General features: G+C 40.1%; 1 protein-coding gene across 4 annotated transcripts in view; it reads left to right on the top strand.

The window, feature by feature from the left end:
- The window catches only part of JADE3 (jade family PHD finger 3), a 63,020-nt gene that overhangs the window by 13,534 nt on the left and 29,213 nt on the right, over window positions 1-20,273 (top strand). For 2 of the 4 annotated variants that reach the window (XM_054271932.1, XM_054271931.1), the window contains exons 2-4: window positions 4,284-4,336; window positions 18,175-18,234; window positions 19,367-19,449. In XM_054271932.1, coding sequence (XP_054127907.1) covers window positions 18,186-18,234; window positions 19,367-19,449 — 132 coding nt within the window. In that variant the 5' untranslated portion in view covers window positions 4,284-4,336; window positions 18,175-18,185. Of the gene's footprint in view, window positions 1-1,660; window positions 1,731-4,283; window positions 4,337-18,174; window positions 18,235-19,366; window positions 19,450-20,273 lie in introns of those variants that run through there. The other 2 variants (XM_054271933.1, XM_054271934.1) reach the window with 2 other exon arrangements.

Below are 20,273 nucleotides of genomic sequence, written 5' to 3'. Positions count from 1 at the left end.
ACTGGTTTTACTTCTTTTGCTGTCCTGGTAGTATTAATTTTTTGACCTGTCTTTTGTAAGAGGTCTGTGTGATATTTACTGGTTGTCTGTGGGGAGCTGTCTGTATGTGCTAGATATCTGAAACAATCTGTAAAAAACCAGGAAATTACAAATTTTTCTAATACCTTTCTCACCTAAGTAGTATTATATCCCTGGGATTATTTGTGAAGGAGATGTGAAGCATCACAAGGCCAGCTTTCTAATTCAGTTTTGAAAGTAATTTGTGAGGTAGGAATTGCACAGTAGATGATGCAAGTTATCAGGCAATCCATATTATCAGAAGCTAGCTAAGGAAGCATGGATTAGCAGAAATGCTCACAGGAATGTTTGTAGCTGCTGAGAGAAACTGAGAGGATAATTGCTAATTAGTTTCAAACAAGACAGGTGAATTAATATTTGCAATTAATGATGTGGGTGAAGGAATGAGGCCTCTGTTCATTCAATACCTGAATTAAGCTGGGTGGAGCTGCATGTCTACTTGAGAAGATGCTTTGAACTCCAAGTTACTTTGACTGATTGGAGATGGAGTCTGGAAGGAGGGGTTGGATGGGGCTGAGCAGGGCACGGAGGGGCAGCTCTGTGACATAAAGCTTTGGCTGCATGCCTGCAGGCTGGGGGCAGTGGGCCCCAGCAGCGATAATTGCTCACAGCCAGGACTTGAGACAGCAGTCGTGCTGCTGCAAAAGCAAATGCACTGGAGTTTATATGTAGGATTATTATCTGCAGCTCAGGTGACCATAAAGGATATTTTTCTGTAAAAAGAGAATAGCCTTTTTTTGTGTAGGGAAGTATTCAGATGGGGAACTTTGTTGAGGATATCACAACTTCATACTGGTTTTGTGTGCCAGCCCGGGAAAGGGTGGTGGGCAGCAGCAACTAGAAGAATCAGAAATGTAGAAGACATGTGCTATAAACGGAGGGTAAGAGAACTGGGTTTCATTTAGTCTGGAGAAAAGACAAGGACCTACTGAAAAGAGAGTTAGGTTGGTGTTCAAACTGTGTCAACAAAAAAGAGGTGAGATCATCAGGGTCCAGTGCTAGGAGAGACCTGGTAAAAGCTTGAGCAGCATGGGGAAAGGTGTGCTTAAAGTGCTGGGACAAACTTGCTGGCAGTAAGGGTCACACTGTGTGGAAGGAGCTCCCCTGGAGAAGCCCAGGAGCCTCTGTAATGCAGAGTCTGAGTTCTCAGTCCTACCTGGCTGTCCTTTTTCAGGACCCTGGAAGATCTTTATTCTGTGACCATCTCTGTTTTTGCAAATGGCAGCACAGTGTGTGGGATGGTTGATGAGAAAAGCACGAAGCTCTATTTTCAACCAGTCCAATTCTTGTTTTGGTGGCACGGCTGTTGGTAAGCACTGTGGTAAATTACAGAGAGAGCGATAGTATAGCAGTAGTGATAACTACAAAAATAGGTCTGTGTTCCAAGTGGCCTTCTGTTGTTATAAGTTGTATTTTAAGAAATAAATCTTGCTGATGCTTTTTTCCCTGGTGATGCTTAGTTTCCAGGCAGTATTTATGAAAAGCTACTGTGCATTTCTAAGTTTGTTTTCTGTGTCTACACTGTCCTTTAGCTCCTATAATTTTTTTTTTTTGTTTCTTCATGCCACAGTTTCGGTTGCTGGCCCATTGCTTTTTCAAATGCATCTGGAGAGTAGGAGTTAAGTCTGTTGGCAGTCAGTGTGGAAGGGAGGGTGAGCATCTTCTGTGCATTCTTTACCTTGCTCCTGAACTTGCTGCTCACAGGGAGGTTGGTATTCTTCCATTTTTTATAATCTGTTGAGGAAGAACCCCCTGATCATTAATTTGAGGTTACTTAATTTAGAGTTTCTCAATCAATATGTTGAGACAGCTTTCAAAACTTTTACAACAAGGAGGGGGGAAATATTATTTTGTGGGGGTAACTGTATTTTTCATCCCATTGTGTATATTTGTTCATGGTTGTGAAATAAGTAAAGTTGGGACTGAAGATTATGACTGTACTGTAAGGATTAGAGAAAGAAAACAGTTTTTAGTTGAACCTTCCAGTATTTCAGAGTTCATCTTGGCATTTGACTGAGCAAATAAATGTGTTTTTAATGAAGAGTTCAAAAATATATTAGTTTTGTGGTTCAGCTGAGAGGCAAAAGCTGAGGTTTTGTTCACACTTAAAACTTGTAGGCTGTGTTGCATTTTAATGATGCCATTTGAGCTGCCACAACCAGGGCTTTGCTTGTGTTTCTATGGAAAACTTAGATTAAATGGGTTCAATCGGGACATTAAAGAATTATCCCATAATGAAATAAGTCAGAAGAAAAATTCATTCAAAGTCATGTTTGGAAACTTTGCCAGCCATTTATTAATTATTTACTTATTTTCTTCGCTTGCCCTCCCTCCTCCAGTGTGTTTTGTGGGTGAGGCTCTTGGCATTTCTTAGCTGGAGGGTAGAGGCAGAGTACCAGGCAGGGTAGGACCAGCAGAGCAGCTGTTTAAGTGAGCCCCTCTGGTGACCCCCACTCCCTGTGTGCCAGGTGTTCCTGCTGCCCCTGAGCTGGGTCCCTCTGGATGGACCCTGTGGATTGCTTTGGGCCATGTGTGTGGTGGTGGTGGCTGAGTGTGTCTGCTTATCTGGAGTTAAAAACCCGACCCACATAGTGTGATTCATGTTTCAACAACCTTGGCTCTGGTACTGCTTTGATCTACAGATCTTCTTGTGTTGCTCAAAGTTAATTGCTTAATGTGAGGTACAGCCAGAGAATGTCAGGAAGATGGGAAGAGGAACTTAGGAAGGTTTAATAAAAAGAAACAAACCCCCAAACCAACCAAGCACCTCTGCTGCCCACCCCCCTCCCCTCGCAAAAGAAAACCCCTAAAAAAAAAAAACAAAACACCAAACACAGAAACACAAAAAAATGCCCAAAAGTGAAACTTTAAATCAAATAGAATTAGTAGAGCCAAAACTTCAAAATTTTGCATAGTCAACATACAGGAGCTGTAATATATTGTGTTCCTTCTCTCTTCCCCACCCCCCTGCCCCCCTCACATTGTAAAGAAATGTTTTCTTTTGATGCCACAGCCTAAGTTGAGCAACAATAGTTGTAATAAGTAATGGGATCTGTGCCACTCCTTAGTGGATGGGTGGTTGTATCTTTTTCTTGTACTCCAGATGGGTGGAGGAGCGCAGATGTTAGAGCATGGTGCTGACACTTCGGCCAGAAACTGCCTTATTTCAGTTAGAAAAACCATGTCATAGCCCCATTTTTAATTATTTTTCTTCTGGCAGGCTATGCAGTTATCGCTTCCTCGGTTTTTACTTGCATTTTTGCTCTGTAATACTTTCTTCCACAGCTCATAGCTGTCCTGTTTTTGTTAACTTTTTGCTCCGAGGCATGGGGCAGACTGCCTGCCAGGACAGCCCTTGGTCAGGCTGCTGACATCTCTGAGGAGTGCTGCAACTCATCTGTTGGGTGTGACAGCTGTAATGCCTTTGCCATGTGCATTACAATAGAGCCCCAAACATACATGTGCATGATCCTGCAGCAGGGGAATGTGGGCAGTCGGTAGAGGGAAAAATGCCTTCTATTCCCATGTTTAATATTGCTCAAGGCTCAGGACTAGATTAAAAAGGGCGAGTAAGCAGAATCCCTGCCAGGCAAGCTAAGCTATTCGGGATTGTCAAGGAGAGGTCTGGAGGAATGTCGTGGGGAATTAAATCAGGAGCCACATGGAGCTTTGCCTCTATGCTTATTTTGTTTGCCCTCCTGTGAATTTCTAAGCATGCGTGGTTCATGGAAGACCCTCTTGAATGAAGAAAGCATCTGTGTATAAGGAGAAATCAACACGTTAAGCTAGCTGAATAAGTGTGCATCTATTTAAATGTGTTTGTTGAAGTGGTTTTATTGCCAAAACAGGATAGAGAAAATACTGATCAAAATTTCATTTTGCTGGTATTAGTAAAGTTCATTCATATTAAGAAGATGGCAAAATCAACTTTGAGAATATTCTTATGAATTTGTTTTTAGCTGTAGTACTTATTGCATTTCTATCATAGTATGTGCACATATAGCTGATATATTTCAGTTTCCCTCATATCAAAAGAGAATTGTGGAATTTAAGGCTTTATATTCTGGGCATATCATTTGCTTGGGAAAGCTGCAATAAAAATTTAATACAACCTTCACTTACTTGCCAAAAATTAAATTGTAGCTCAAACATGAAATGTTTGATGTCATTCCTACTACCTAAAAGCACTCCTTTCGTTTTTTTAGGAGCTTGTGATGTCATCAGCTGAAGCGAAAACATCTACCTCATGACCTGGCATGTAAGTGAGGGAGGAACTGATACTTAAAAATAAATAAATAAATAAATGTGTGTTGGTGTTTACAATGTGTAAATTGAATCTATATACCTTCAACTTTCAGATATCACCTTTTGAATGAAAGCTTTCTGAATTTTAAAGGAATATAAAGTCTTTTAAAGGGGAGGAAGTCATAAAAGAAGCTGTTAACAGTAACATTTCAGCCTGCGGGACTCCGTAATAATCTCAGTTAAAATCTGTCTTATATATCCCATAATGTTTGAAATGCTGGTAGGCATAGATGGAATAATTTTATCTTACCTCAGTATTTACATGTGCTGCTTCTACTCCTTTTTATTCTGTGATTCTTTTCTTAATGTAAATTGTGATAGTTGTGATGAATGCATACTATACATGGTGATACCCTTCCTAAAATTAAATACTCTGCTTGTGCAGAAGATTTATATTCTTGTTATACACAAGATACTTCATAGTGAACTTTCTGCAGCTTTGTGACTCTTCTATTTTATTCCCTTAAGTAAGCAAAAATATTCCAATCCTCTGCAGAGGCATTTTTAGATTTTTTTTTTTTGTCTGCCCACTCTGCTTTTCTTTTATGTGGCTTAGAGGATTAAAGTGCAGTCAGTGCTTTGAGGGGCCAATGTCAGCAGTGAGCTGAGTGTTCCTAATTGGTGCCAACACCTGTCCCTCATTATGAAGCCTTGTTCAAGCTGTCCGGTGAACCGAGGTAACCGGCCTCCCTTGCATGTCTCTAATGTGATTATAAAGCCCTCTCCTCATGCAAGTTTTATTACTTATTCAACTTTTGGACTAATGTGGAAAGTAAAGCTAAGCTGAGCCATTTGGCTGGCTACCAAAGATCATAAGGAGTGGCAAAGAGAAGGGATTCACTCATCTCAATTTCAAGAATTTTAGATCAAAGCTTGCTTCTGTTATGACCATTTAATTTTTTTTTTTAAATGGGGGGAGGGCAGGACTGTTTTTTAGGGTTTTTTTTCATAGTTTTCAATGTCAAATACCCTGAATTTAGAGACCAGTTCTACAGACTCCAGCTGAGCTGTGAACATCTGAGTGCAGCTGCTATTGTGCATAACCCATTGATTTTCTGCAAATAGAGCTTTGGCCTTGACTACTCTTGCACCATTGCTTTGTCTTCGAGGGGTCAGGGCTTAGCAATTCTTTTCTACACAAAACCAGCATCAGCCTCTCCTCCCACCTGATTCTGTACTGTTAGCAGGGCTGTGATGCATTGTGCTTTGCCATTGCAGTTGGAAAAGATGACCTCAGATAGATTTCACCAGTGAAATTGATGGCTCAGATGGGATGGATCACTATCATGTGTAAGCTTTACAGGCAAAGGTTTAAGCAGATTACATTTTTCTAAGTAGTTTAGGTAGGTTTTTAAGTGTTTAGCTTGCAAAATTCAAGTGTGCAGCAATACAGTGCTGGCTGGAGGTTTTGGGTTATTTCCTTATGAGGGAGGAGAGAGGCAGAATAACTTCAGATGTGTATCTTGGAAAGGTTTGAGATAATAAACCTGTAAGAATCACATGAGAACACTGTTAGTTATCCAGATTTGGAAAAATGTAAGAAAATGAAAGCATAGTGGATTCTTAAACTTGAGACATGGAATTGGAAGTCTAGTTATTAAGGGGATTGAATCTCTGCAGAATAGAAGAGAACCCAAAAGAAAATCCCCAGTGGATAGGGCCCTAAGGTGGATGTAGGCTGTATTTGTACAACTGTTTATTTGATTTCTCCTTTAGAAAGAAAAACTAAAAATCAACAACTCAAGCACACTGGGAATGATCTAATCTTTTACTTAATAATTTTGATCAGAATCGTTCTGTGAACAGCAATCAACAAATTTTAAGGGCAACAGTATGTCAAGTGTCAGAATCTCTGCTGATTGTGCTCATCATAATCAAATTCTTATCTGATAAACAGAGTCATTTCAATATTTATCATGGCCTTATAGACACCCCTCTGATCTTTAGTCCACAGAGGTCAGGTTAGGAAGCAGTGAATTAAAAACCAATGAAATCCATAGCACAAGAGGATTTAATAGATCATGAGTATGTGCAGTTTCAGATGATTTACCTTACTCAATTAGGCCAGTTGCTGTCTCTCATAATAGTCTGCAGTGGACACCTCGGGAAAGAAAGCATTATAAATTTCTGTTGACTCTGTTTCTTGTAAAATTTCGATTTTGGGATTTCCAGCAGATTGACATGACATTGTGTTTAATAGCCCTTATTCTCCATTTTGCTTAATTTCCTTCAATCTGTTTGTTTTTCAACCTCTGCAATATGCCATAGCATGGAGTTTCTCAAAGTCATTTTGTACATAATGATATTTTTTTTCCTTAATTTAATTACTTTCCCTTGAAGTTTCTTCTGTAGCTTTGTTTTCCTTGTCTCCTGGGCCATGAGAAGCTGTGAGTAGTCTCTTCATTCTGTTGCTTCTCTTTGCCACTTAAAATAGATCTCCCCTCTTCTGCATCCTCCTTTCACAGAGAGTCTGTTTCATCTCTTACCCTAAAGCCATGGTAGACTTTCCTTAGAGCTGTAGGTGGGGGTTCACATTTTACAAATACTTCTCCAAGGGTGTTGAGGGAGCTGGAAGATACTGCCTTGCACTTAGCCTCAATGAGTGATCCACTAATGTTGCTCATCCATAAAGCTTTCTCTGTGTCACTGAGTGGGTGTAGCAAATGAAACCAGACAGGTTTGTGTTGGTGCTTGTTGCTGCTGCTCCTGGGCCTTCCCAGAAGGATGCCTCCCTTGCATCAATGTGGTATTCTCCTCCTACAGTAGTTTGCTACAGGTGATTTGGGAATGTCCAAGTACTGTATTTTTAAAGGCATTCAATTAATGTGTGTGTTTTCATCTTCTTCAAACCTAGAAGTGTCTCACAGGTGCTGTGGTGTGGCTGTGTATGTATTAACTAGAAACCATAGTCAATATTGGGATAGGCCCACAGCACTCTGCCTCACTGGCAGGATGGCTGAGGGAGCAGCTGCATGTGCCTGATCTGTGATGTGCTGCCATATCACAGCTTCTCTGTGATCAGCCAGTCACTTTTGGTGTTTCAGAGGTGGGGAGGTGGATGGCCAGAGTCTGGGGTGGTTTTATTCTGCCCCAGTCCAAGTGCAGGCTTGATTGTGCCTTCTCTCCTTTGCAGAGCCCCTGGTAACTGGTACAGCTGCAGTGTGCCCCATGTCCTGCAGCTGGGTAAGGTAAGGGCCTGCAGAGAAGGCAGCTTCTTTACAGGTCTGTGAAAACCTCTCTGTGAAAACCAGGTGGAGTTGGATGTACAAAACATACCAGCTGCAGGTTTTGCCTTACATCGTGGAGTCTTAAGAGTGATGCTGCTGTAAGGGTGGTTTTGTTTGTTTTGTTCAGTTTCATAGTTGTACTTTCAGTTGGAAGCTCTTTTCCTGTTTCTCAGCAGAGATTTTAGTACTGTTCTTCACAGCATGGGATTCAATTGCAGCAGCTGCAGCATCTTGTAGCTCTTACCATATGAGTAAACATGTAGTGAAACACCTTCCTACTTCCATGGCTTGTAGGCATTTCCATTCTTGCCAGTACAGGAGTGCAGACAAGAGACCTGCTTTGGAGGCAGACTCATTTCCTCACACCTTGGCAGCTTTGGAAGGTCAGCTGTGGATAGTTCCTTATCCTCAGGAGATGGAGAGTGTTCTCCTCTACTTTGAGTCCTTGTTCAAGTCCCCATGTTCTTTGTGATCCACCTTGTGGGTTGGCACCTTTTCTCCTGTGCCAGAAAAGCCACCTGCATCAGCACAGCCTGAGAAGGACATGTTTTCTGCTAGGAGCTGTGGAATAGTGATGATCTAGTCTTAGTTGTTTAAATCTTGTTTATTTCCACAGAATAGAAGAGGAAGAAGGAATTTAGAGGACTGTTAATGGTCAGTCCTGATCAGTGTGTCCCCTCATTAAAAATATCAAAGTACTTTGGCTTCAATTGGGCCATTTGATGAGAAATTGAGCCTTACATCGTTTTCAGGATGCATCTCTTGACTGCTTCCCCAAACAAGATGTGGCATTTTTGAAACCTTGGGCAAATAGAATGGTCCTTTCCTCTTTTCAGGGTTGCATCAGCCCCAGTGAACAAGTCTGTTACTTATTTAGTCATTGCTGCAGCTCGTGTTATGGCAGAGAAAAATACTTGTTTCTGCCTCTACTTTATACATAAAAATGGACAAACATCATTTGGCCACAGTACATCTTTCATAATGTTTTTTCCCCATGTCAGTTTGGTGATATAGAGAAACCTGGAATAGTATTTATTTTTATAAATCTATTTTAAATCTTTGACTAAAAGACCCTCTGTGTCCTCTGATGTCTTCTATATTACAGATAGTACAATAACATTAATTTAATTAACCAGACATTAAAATTAATTTTAAATCATTAGTTATTAAGACAGATTTTTTTTATCTCTTCGAAAGATTTTTTTAAAAATACTAACCTAAACTAAAAAGTATTTAAAAAAAACCTTATAGTAAATATTTTCTCATGCTGTGATGTTTTGACATGGAGAACCAAAATAACAATACAATTGCATACATGCATGTTGTGTAAAAGGAAAATGTAGAAGAATGTAAGTATTCAACCAGAGATTTGAAATACTCCAAATACTGTTTAGAGTTCTGGCTGTGACAGAACATTCCCTTTAATTGTTCCTATCCAATGATCCCCTTAGTGCACTCTTTTTACTTGAGGAAAGCTTTAGCATCCAGATTTATTTCAACTTGTAAATGACAACCATTTCTTGTGAGATAAGGAAAGAAATTATCAACCTAATGTTTCCTGCAGGAAAATATTTGTGTTCTTACTTTCTTTGTGTAGGGTATAAAGATGCATATTGATGTTTTCTGCCTTTTACAATCTGTCACGTTTTGTTGGTGATAGAAAATTTTGCAGTGAAGTGGTTAGCCTCTTGGAAGCATTAGAAGTAAGAAAAAAATTAGTTGAAACAGATAAAATAGTTAATGCAGGTTGCTGTTATTGATTCTTTTATTTGATATTTGAAAAGAACAAAGCAAGAACAGTGAAACCTACTTTAATATATTTATTAGCAAGTACAAAAAAATTAAATTATTATTTTAAGCAAGTGTTTTGTGGGATATAAGAACTGTTTCCTATGCTATTAATAGAAAAGTTGTTTTTCATAATCCCAGATAGCACAAACATTTCTGGATCCTTCCTTCTTTGATAGTATTTCCTGCCTGTGATCCTAGCTGCAATACTAGTACTGTATTTTGTCATGAAAGCATACATTAGTACAGCTGAATAAAAGAAAAAGATACAAGTGGGCAACTGCTGGCAGCATCAGGCAGATGGGGCAAAGTGGAGCTTCACTTGAACTAGTCTAATAGTGATTATTGCTTAATTTTCAATTAAGTAGGGATACTTCTGTGGGCTTTCTTTTGTCCCCATCTCCTGTGTCCCTGCAGTTTCATCATTGTGCAACAGCAGAACAATACTTAATGTATCACAGGGATTTTTCTTCTGTTTTTTTCCACATGTGCATCAGCACAGGAAGGGCAGTGAGTGACAAGGTCACAGAATATGCACTTGGGAGACCTGGATGCAGCTGCTTGCTGATGCTGGAGGCTCCAGCGTGATGTATGGCTGCTCTGCGCTGCAGCTCTGAAATGTCAGGGCTTTTAGTGCTTGCTTAATATGAGCTTATCATGAGGGTAGATATGGTGAAGACTGAAAAACACTTAGAGCCAAGGTAACGTGAATCATACCAGTTCTTAAAATAGAAAGCCCAGCTAAGCGCTCGGAGGTTTTTCTGCTCAGTCATATTGGTGAAGCGTGTGCTGCTCCTGTTTCTCACCAGTGCCTGGCGTGCCTGTGGCTGCAGTCTCCTTGCAGATAGATACAGGGAACGTGGCTGCCTTTGGGTGCTGAACCCCCTGGGCAACCAGCCCCTTGTTTGCCTGGCTTAGCATAGGGTGTGATGACCTCTCCTGGTCCATTTTTAGTAGCAGTGCACCCACATCAGCCTTTCTTCAAAGCCAGTGTTTTCCTTAGCTTTGTTTAGTAAGTGGACTTTTCCTCTTTTGTCCCTTTGTTCTTGAATGTCTTAGTGTTTAGTCAGGTGTGAGTTTTCTTCTGAGGAAGCCCTGTAAAACAGACAAAACATGTTCAAAAACTGTGTCTCTCCAGATGAGGGCTCTTCCGAGCAGGTGAGCTTCCAGAGCCTGAGGAACTGGGGTAGGTGCTTTTCCGTGGCCCTTGGTGCAGGTGCAGTTTCAGGGCTGTTATGTGAGCTGGCCCTGCCTCCTGGGCATTTCCTTCAGGGATCAATTTGCTGCTATGTTGTTTCCAACAGCCTGACAAGAGACAGTTTATGTGATGCTGAGCAGAGGAAGTGAGAGCTGTAGTGGCATCCTTCTGTTGACAGTGTCCTGCTGGTCACCTCAGCAGGTGGTGGTGCTTGTTTGTTCAGTATCAAACAAGCACCACCACTTCCCATTGTGACTTTCCCCTTGGGAACTCGTTCCTCATTTCATCATGCTGGAGACTTCCTTGCTCCCCCAGGGAGGGACCTACAGCACTGAGATGGACCTGGCTGGGGTGGGTAGGCAGAGTACCCTGCTGAGGGCTGTGACTCCCTTTTCTGAGGGATGGACCCTCCTTTTTGCCTTTTCTCTGCCTGGGAGTGATGCCAGGAGGAGGGTGAGAGGAGCTGGGAGGTGGGTTTGGGGGGTGTTCATGGGGCTGCAGCCACACAGACACACTTCAGGCATGTAAGCGTGGCGATGCCAGGCAGCACCAGACTGGTTGTGGTTCTAGGGAAGGAAGGGATTTGGGGTTTTTTTTTTCTTTTATATTAAAAGCAGACTTGCATTCAAATGCAATATGATGTTTTGAAGGAAATGATTTTGTGTGTCCAAATCTCTGATGCTGTTTTAGGAAAATGATAGTCCTTTTAATAAACAGCTGGTATAAAACCAGTGTTGTGTTCAGGAGTAGAAAACTGATAATGAGGTCTGAAGCAGAGAGTAGCTCAGAACCACATACAGAGTGGTGTATTTGATTGAATTAATGACAGTCTGATGTGGTTTATTTTTGTTATAATGGACTGCCCAGATCAGTATTGTCTTCAGGATGCTAATGCTAGAACTGCATGTTTAATTGACAGAAGTATTTCCATGTCAGCCTGGCCCACCTGGCTGTTCTGTGTACAAGCCAACACGTATTTTCAAAGATGAAAATAAGGCTGCTCAGTCAGTGCTGGGTGTCAGGAAAGCACTGGGAAGACAGTACAGTGTAATATCTTTATAGCCTCTTGGAGAGTTTCTGCTGAGGTAATGGTGGCACTGCACGTGTTGCTGGTGATTTGTTCTTCTGAGGGCTTCTGGTTTTTAACAAGCTGCTTGGTGTGAGGCAATTTAGAAGGCCTCTGGTGTAAATCTGCTCCCCTGCCCTTGCAGTAGGTCAATGCATGGATGTGGTACCAGAAATTAAAAACTGTACTTCTATTTTCAAGGTAGGAAAGGTACTTGGGGCGTGCTATATTTTATCATGTTGTCAAAGCACATTATTAATGTGAAGTAGCATCACTTACCCTCTTTTTATACTTGGAAGGCAAAGTGATGCTCATTAAGTACTTTGCACTAGACTGAATGATGGATCATCGTGGTAGAAGGGCACGTGAAGTGATGTCGGGTTTCCCTTTTGGCCCATTATCCACAATGAATGTGTGTGTGTGATTATATTTGGGGTTTCTTCATCCTAGTTTTATGGTCTATCAGATTACTTCAGTCCAGTTCAGAATTTAACAATTTCAAGGGGTAAGTCATGTTGGAATGTGATATTTTGGACTACTTCTTTTCTTTTCCTTTTTAAACCTTCAGTACCTTTGAGGCAGCTGCCGAATTGCTTTATATAAAGATGCAGCATCCAAGGAAGACGGAGTTTGAGACTGTCTTGTTGCTACTGCATTTCATATAGACCCATGTTATTAGCCAGATTCCTGTAATGTGCACTTCCTTGCTTGCTACAATTACTTACTGCCTAATGACAAAGGAATTGGCTGTTGCTGGTACTGCTGCTTCTAAAAACTGGTGCGTTCCTCCTTTGTTGAATTACAGATTATTATGTTAATTGAGACTTAGTATGGAATAGTAGCAAGAAAAATTTTACTTTGTGGTGAGCCCAGAACAATCTTCACAAAACAATTCCTTATTTTATTTTGAGAGTTAGGGGAGACTAGGGTAGATGTGGTCACTCTATTATGGACTTCTTGACTACAGTAGGAGTATACTACAAATTTTTAAGAATTTTCTGGTTAGAGTGAAATAAAAAAGCAATCACAGAATTGTTAAGGTTGCTACTTAGTTTGCTGATCATCCTCTTCTGTGACTTGTTTAACCTTTCAAACCTTTTCAGTGTAGCAAATATTGCTACATCAGGTTCCAAATGAGTATCTTTTCCAGTTTATATAGCCTTTTTGTGAGATTGGGTAGGATATTAAAAAATAATAATAAAAAACCCAAACACGAGTGATCTCTCTTCCTCTAGTTATTTGAAAGGTTGCATTAACTCTATTCATATTTTATAATTTCCCTGGCAGTTGACTATGAAATCTGACCTATTTAAATGGTTTTACTGTACTACATTTCCTGGAGACCTTTCAAGATAATTTGCTTCCTAATCTAAATTTAACAGTTACATAAACCACATTTTGGAGACTTGGAAATTGCTACCTACTGCCTCTGCCTTTTTTTTTTTCTTTTTTTTTGTAGACAAGCCATATTGTAAAAATGTAAGTACAGAATTTTAATCTGAAATTTGCATGTAGCCTGTCATTTGGTTTTCATACATAGATGCTGTTTTTCTTTTTAATAAAATAAAGTAGGTTACTTTTTGTCCCACTTGAAAATTTCCATAGTGTTGTGGCCAATTCCATTTTTGTCAGGCTATTTTAAGATGTGAAGAAGTAAAATCTCACAGGTCTAGGATATATTTGCTTAACAGTTTCTTGAATTTTCTGGTTCTGTCTTTTCCATCTTTAGAGGTCCTAACAGGTACTGAGTAGTGTATGGATGTGTTTAACCTTTGTCTGCAACAAACTGAAGCCAGGAAGCACGGCTATTCCTTGGAGATACTGTTTTGTTCAGAAATCTTGGCTCTCTGTAAGGATTCATTTTGTCTGCTTGTCACTGATGTCTTGCCTAATATGCTGTACAAATTCAGACTGTGAGATCTCATCCTTGTGTCTGCTGTTACTGATGAACTATGCACAGCAATGCATTAGAAAAAGTAGCTAAAGGTAATAGTTTATTTGGTAAATTTAGTTGTTTACTCTGATGCAAATTGAAAATGAAAAAATATTTGTTTGTCTTGTTTCTGCAGATATTTGAAATGGGTTTTTGTTTTGGATAAGGCTCTGAAATTTTGTTACCTGTCTGCTACTTACATGTGCTACTTGAGTGATTTTTTTTTTTCTTTTTTGAGTAATCCATGGTAACTAGCTTTTGAAAAGTGGGAAGTGCCTTAAGTCAGTGCTACATTGATTTTCCTCAGGGGCAGGAGAGAATGGTGGTAGAGGCAAGTGGCTGCTTCTTGTTCACTTTAGCAGTGCAAGTACTTGTGAATAAGCAAAAATAAGCAAACATAAGGTAGAAATCATTAATCACAAAACATATCTCTCAGATTTTTGGAAATATCAGTGTTACTATCTTAAGATTGTTGCACGTGCTGGCTGAGGTATTGATTCCTCTTAGCTTGGGATTCATGTTTTAATTTCAGCCAGGCGTGTGCAGGGTGGCTTTTTCCTGGCTTTCCTTGAAAGTGCAGTGATGTGTTGGATACAAGCATTGATTCTATCTCCAGGGCAAAATTCCCAATATGTACAGCAGCCTTGTGGAAGCCAGGAAAAGCTGGCAGCATAGTGCTGCTGTCTGTGGCTGAGGTTTTCCTGGGGTTGTTTTCTGCTTAAACACACAGAGAGGTTCAGGGCATCTTGACCTGTGTGCAGTTGTTAAGGTGACAGCAGGCAGTGATGCTGATTTCTCTTTTTTAAAGTTGCAGCTCATGTCTTAAGCTGTTTCAAGCAGATTGGGCATAAATGTGCAGCCATGGCTTGGCAAGTTAGAAGTACAACAGGTGTAGAATATGGTTCAAGTTTAGGAATAACTCTACTAATTCATATTAAAAATGATGCCAGCAAATGTTTCATTGCAGTAATTGCCTGGAGAGTTGAACATCTTTTTCCTTGTGACATGATGATTTCTTACTGCTGCTTCTGTTTTTCAGTTTTCATTTAGATGATCCCTGAAGGTGGGCATCTTTAGAATTTGTATATGTTGTCATACAAGTGATTAATAAGATGTTAGTCTCTCTGTGGACTAAAAATGAAAAAAAGGGGGCAAAAGCACTTAACATATTGTTTTTGTATTTTTAATGATCATTTTTGAGGTAGTCTGTGCTTGCCTATAATGTCTGTGCACTCTTGAAGTCCACAGCCAAAGCACCCCTACTTACTTTCTAAGGTAGTGACAGTCATGATCTAGCGACTGAGAAACGGGGATTTTCTCCAGGCATTTTGGGGGGAGGGGGGTAGAGCCTCATCTCATCTGCTCTGCAACAACGTTTCAGTGCTGAGTTGCTTTATACTCCCTGAGCTTGTATATTGAAACTGCAAGAAAGTGTTAACGTTAAAACTTAAGTCTGTTGAATCAAGAAGTTCAGCGTGTCCATTTGCAAAATGCCTGGACAAACTGAAGGATGCCAGTCTGCTTTGAGGCTTTTGGACTGAAGCTGGGAAGGGTTCACATCAATTTTCATGGGGGAGGAAGGGGTGTCCCCTGTTTTTCTGAACTGAGCAGCTTCTGATTCTTCTCCATTCTTCAGAGGCAGGTGAAGTGAGGCAGGAGCTTTCCCACGGAATGGATGTTTTGGGATCCCTCTCTAGTGTCTAGGGAATGGAAGCATCATTTTCAGGGAGCCTTTCTGATGAGCCCTCATGCCTTGGGGTGGAAGTGAGCTGGAAATTGTGTGGTAGTCCCAGTGTGCACAAGGGGACAGCAAAGGAGCTCTCTGTTAAACAGAAAAGTGAAATCCCCTGTAGAGGTGGTCTCTGCTGAATGCTGCTCAGGCTCTGGGTCCTCCTGCATCGTGTGGGGACATAGGGTGAACTTGTAGCCCATTAGGCACTTAAATAACCTGACTTACCAAACACACCCCACCTGTAATTTGTTGTAACTGTGGATTTTTATACACTGTTAATGTGGTTAATATTGCTGAAAAAATCAGGAATCCAGTACTATTACTATTTTGGGCTTTTTGCCCTCAGTGACTACTTTTTCTGTTTCTGTCTGCTATCATGGAGGTGTAAATCTTCCCTGAGCTGCTACAAACCCAGTTGTCAAATAACAGCTTGTTACTTTTGTTTAGTGTGTGTTTGTTTGTTTTTCTACTCTCATGGAGTTTTTGGCAGAGGTGAGCTTTCTGTTCTAAAGGTTTTGTTGCCATTTCTATGTAAGCTGTCCTTGGAGCATAGGCGTCTCTGCTCTTCTTTCCTAGCTGCCCAGGCAGGAGTCCAGGCTTCCTGGGTGTTCTGTCCTGTAGTTGTCTCTCTCAGCCTCATGTTTGACCCTACTTTAATTGAATGCTCATGTTATACTTTGCAGATAGCTGCCCTTAGTACAGAGTGAAAAGGTTTTATTGCTGCATGTTTATATAGGCTCTAAGAGATGGGAATCACCTGCCATAGGCTTGCAACACCTTTTAACAATTGCTCAAAAATTCACCTGGACATAAAACCAAAGCAAGTAGCAAGCACTTCCATTTCTTGCTAAAATGGGAGTAAGTTTTATTTGCTCTTGATTAAAATCCATGCCTTTTAATTTCACAAGTTGACAATATGAAAGTAGTCTTGTAGACCTGCCTTCAGTACTCTGCAGCAAACTTCAAGTCTGGTGTCCCCAAAACATGTACAAAGACAAGTCCTTCTGACCCAAGTGCCTTCTACATGTCAAACAACTTTTGCCCAAGAGCTTCATGAAAGTTTCTTCATCTGTCCAAGCTACTGCCTTATGTTGCTTGCTGGAAGCAAAGCCCTGGTGGTGTTTTGACTATTTAATATTTGATGTTGCTCTTTTCTTGGACACTGGTCTGCACATGTAGCGTGGCTGCCTTGTCTCTCCTATGTTGCTTGAGCTGTGAGAAGGTGAATTAATGTGAAATTATTTGTTATGTAATGGAATTTTATACCTTGCTTAAGTGAGGATGCAAATGACCTTTGTCCTGTGTCTTTTTTTCTTCCCCCCACCCAGGTTAAATACCTGACTCAGAAATTCTGTATCTGCTTTCTCGATAACTGGAAGCATTGCTTCCTTTGTCAGCTTTCAGGAGTGTGGACAATGTCTTTTTGTATAACAGGTTGAAAGGATTGATTTAAACTTGGAGTGATCACTGCATTTAGATTCAGTAAACTCACTCTCTTAAATACAAAGACTGCTGAAATTTTCCACTAAATTAAACACTTGTGCTGCAAACAATTCAATTTCAATCTCTTCAAAGCCTTTGGGCAGGCTTCTCTTATCTGGAGATCTTGTTTATCCCGTGGCATTTAGATAATCTCAAGAGCTATTGTACAGTAACTAATGTGGAGTGCTTATCAAATGGGATATTCAGCTGTGTTGCTTTTTTTAATGGCATGTGGTTATGTTTAAGCAATGAAGCTGTTTGCACTTCAGGTGTAGCCAAGCTGGCGCTTGGAGTACTGCAGACATTTCAGGTTCAGCTATCTGCAACCTACTTGAGCATATCTTCTGCTTAAAAAGGAGCAAAAAAAAAAAAGAGTTCTTGTATATTCCTTTAGAATTACTTTTTACTTCTTTTCTTTATTGATTTTCTCATTCAATCCATTACAAACATAGGGGTGATTTTTATTTACTGCTATTAATAGTAAACTGTTATTGAACCTTAGTTAACAAACGTAACATTGAATGTTATAGAGTGGCAGGACTAATAAGAATATAGATGGATTTTTCTTGGCACTTGTTTAGAGTATATAGCTGATAACTGTTTTGATTTTTCTTTTATTAAGTAGGATTGCAGAAAGTTCTTCTTCCCCTCTCTCTGTAGCATTATGTGTTCAAAATTGAATTTCAGAAAGTTCAAAACCTTTTTTTAATGCAGCTGGTGCAGTGCCAATGAAGTATTTCTCAGTGATACTCTTGATCATTTCTCAAACTTCTGAAAACCACGTTGCTTGTGAAATAAAGGGTGATCAGATGACTTAAATGGCATCAGTCACTGCTTTCTATGATTGTCACTATTTAAAATCTGCCTTTTGCTTTGCATCGATGCCTTAAGGTTTCCTTGTGTTTAGTTTGTTTGTTTAGGTTTTTTTAAGGTGTGTTATATTTCTAAATCCCTGCCTTGCTGTGCATCCACCTTATTTCCTGGCCTCCACTGTCTCTCAGCTAGCTCCTGCCGCCATGGCAACTCTTGCTCCAGCTGAACAGATGGGACATTGAGTGGAGCAGTGCACGCTCATGCCCTGCCGGGAATCAGCTGGCGGCTTGCACTTCTTTCTGCAAAATTAAAAGCAGGCTCTGCCCAGCAGAGGCATGCTGGTTTTGAGGGTGCTCAGTTTCACAAATAGCACTGTGATCCATTAGTTGCTTGCAGAAATAAAACATAGTGACTGGACTGGGATTGTTTCTATGCCCAAGGCCTCTTCAGAGGAGCTTTGCCTTTAGTTAGAAGAACTTGGCATCAGCCAGCAGCCACGTAATTTTCTGGTAGAACAATTGCCATCAACTTGGTTTTTTTTTTTCTCTTTAGGATGCGTCAGGATGAAACGCCACAGGCATCTAAGCACCAGTGACAGTTCAGACAATGAGAGTAAGTAATACCTGCTAGTTTTTTCTTTGGTCTATCACCCCCTTGTGGTTTCTCTCTGTGGTTTGAGGGCAAACTGTTTAACCTCTTAAAATTTCAAAAAGAATGTTTCTTGGTGGGTTTCCTTTTGCATTTGTGGTCTTTGGTCTTTTGAATCATGTTATAGGAGGAGAATAAGGCAAAGGATCTTATAAGGGGAGTTTTGAGTATACTTAGAATTTCAAGAGAAACTTGTATATCTTTCTCATTTATAGTTGGCAAGAAGAAATCTGTAAATCAAGAGAAATTTTACTGCTCAGGGTTCTATTCTGTGATTATTTTTCTAAAAATAATCCCATTGTCTCATGGTATGCAGAGCTTCAACATTAAAATAGTTGGGGGTGGCAAGCTTCTTGAGCATTAATGTGTTAGAATTATAATCAGTATATTGATTGCTATGTTATCTCATACTGGTTCTTGATCTACTCCACTTCTCTCTGTTCACCAATTTAGTAAAGTTACACTTTAAGTGTTCCTTGGCAGACATCTACCTGCATATCTTCCCATTTTATCTGCCAGAAACCCAAAACAGTACAACTCTGTGTGACAGGGTCTTGTTTGTATCTTATAAATCTGTGCCTACCTAGTAGCTCTGTACATAATAATGATTCATTGTCATGTTCACTGCAAGTCATTGATGTAGCCTCTGCTAAAATAACATTTTGCCAGAAACATCTCAGATATCGCACTATGGGTTTTTTGCATCTCTTGTTAGCACATTTTAGTATCATTGCTTTTTTCTTTAGGGTTTTTTTTTTTGAGCATTTTCAAGCTCTGTTTTACTCTTCCTTCCACTTTGTTTGAAGGGAACTAAATGAAAGAAAGCAGTCTGTCTGCTTGTTTCTGTTTACTCGTGCTTGTGTTGGGCAGAGCAGAGTGTACCCATAAACTTGGTGTGCTGTGGTTTTATAAAGGACGAGTGGAACAGGAAGAGCTGAAATTAAGCCTACAGACTGCCTAACAGGTTTTTTTTTGCCCACATCTTGTCAAAAATTATAATTCAAGAGATTGGAGTGCCTTGTGTTTCATGGGAAAATAAATGAATTGAACTGAGCTATAATGATCCTTTTTTATTTCTTCTTTTTTTTTTTAACAGGTCCTTCCACTTCCTTTTCTTCTTGTTCAAAATACAGGAGCAAGTCAAAAACACCAGCAAATGAACAAAAGAAGCCTGCTGAGGTAAGAACTGGGTTGGTCACTGGTAGTTTTCTTTCATGCAGTTTTCATGTTTCTAAGCCTTGAAGGAAGGGAGCTATGGATCTATTGCTGGTGAGTCCTTTTGTCACCTGTCACATTCTTTGTGAACCCTCATTTTCCTCACTGTGTGAGTATTATAGGAGCTCTGATGTGTGATGGTCCAAAATGACTTAAGGCATTTGCAGATGGTAATGTGTAGTTTGTTCTTTCCCTGGAATTTTAAAATCCTTTTGAAATTGGGAAAAGCTGGTATGGTTTTAGGAGTAGAAAAGTGGCTGATATATATGTATTTGGGAAGGATAATGTCTGCTTCAGGATGAAACAGTGGGACACTTAAGTGGGTAGGATATGTATAATGCAGTGTTTGCTACTTTGTTACTCTTGCTTTTTTACTGTCAGTGTAGCTTTTTCGATGTGCACTCTGCCATCTCCACCTGTTAGAATCTCAACACTTACCATTGTCACTGGACCTGTACTGCCCTATTTAATAAATTGATATTTTTGCACAATCCGGTGCCCAAAGCCTTCCCGTCGACCATTCCATTGGTAGACCCTCCTAGTGGAAGATTTGTTGGCAGCCTTCTCCAGAATTTATGCTTGCTTTCTTAAGGGCTGAAGTCAGATGCCAACTACAAATTTGAGAAATATTTCTTGTAGCTAATTCCCCTTACTTGTAATCATATTGCCTCTGGATGAGTCCTTCAGAATTTTAGTATGAGTGCTAAAAAAAGACTGACAAACCCCACTTTATTTCTGTAGAATTTAAGGTTATTTACTATACCAGCAGCTTTTTACCTGAGTGGTTA

The sequence above is a fragment of the Melozone crissalis genome, unplaced genomic scaffold (assembly GCF_028551555.1).
Source record: "Melozone crissalis strain CALT ecotype California unplaced genomic scaffold, PUWL_Pcris_2 ptg000013l_1, whole genome shotgun sequence".
Lineage (NCBI taxonomy): Eukaryota > Metazoa > Chordata > Aves > Passeriformes > Passerellidae > Melozone > Melozone crissalis.
This window is presented reverse-complemented; position numbering and strand designations above follow the sequence as displayed.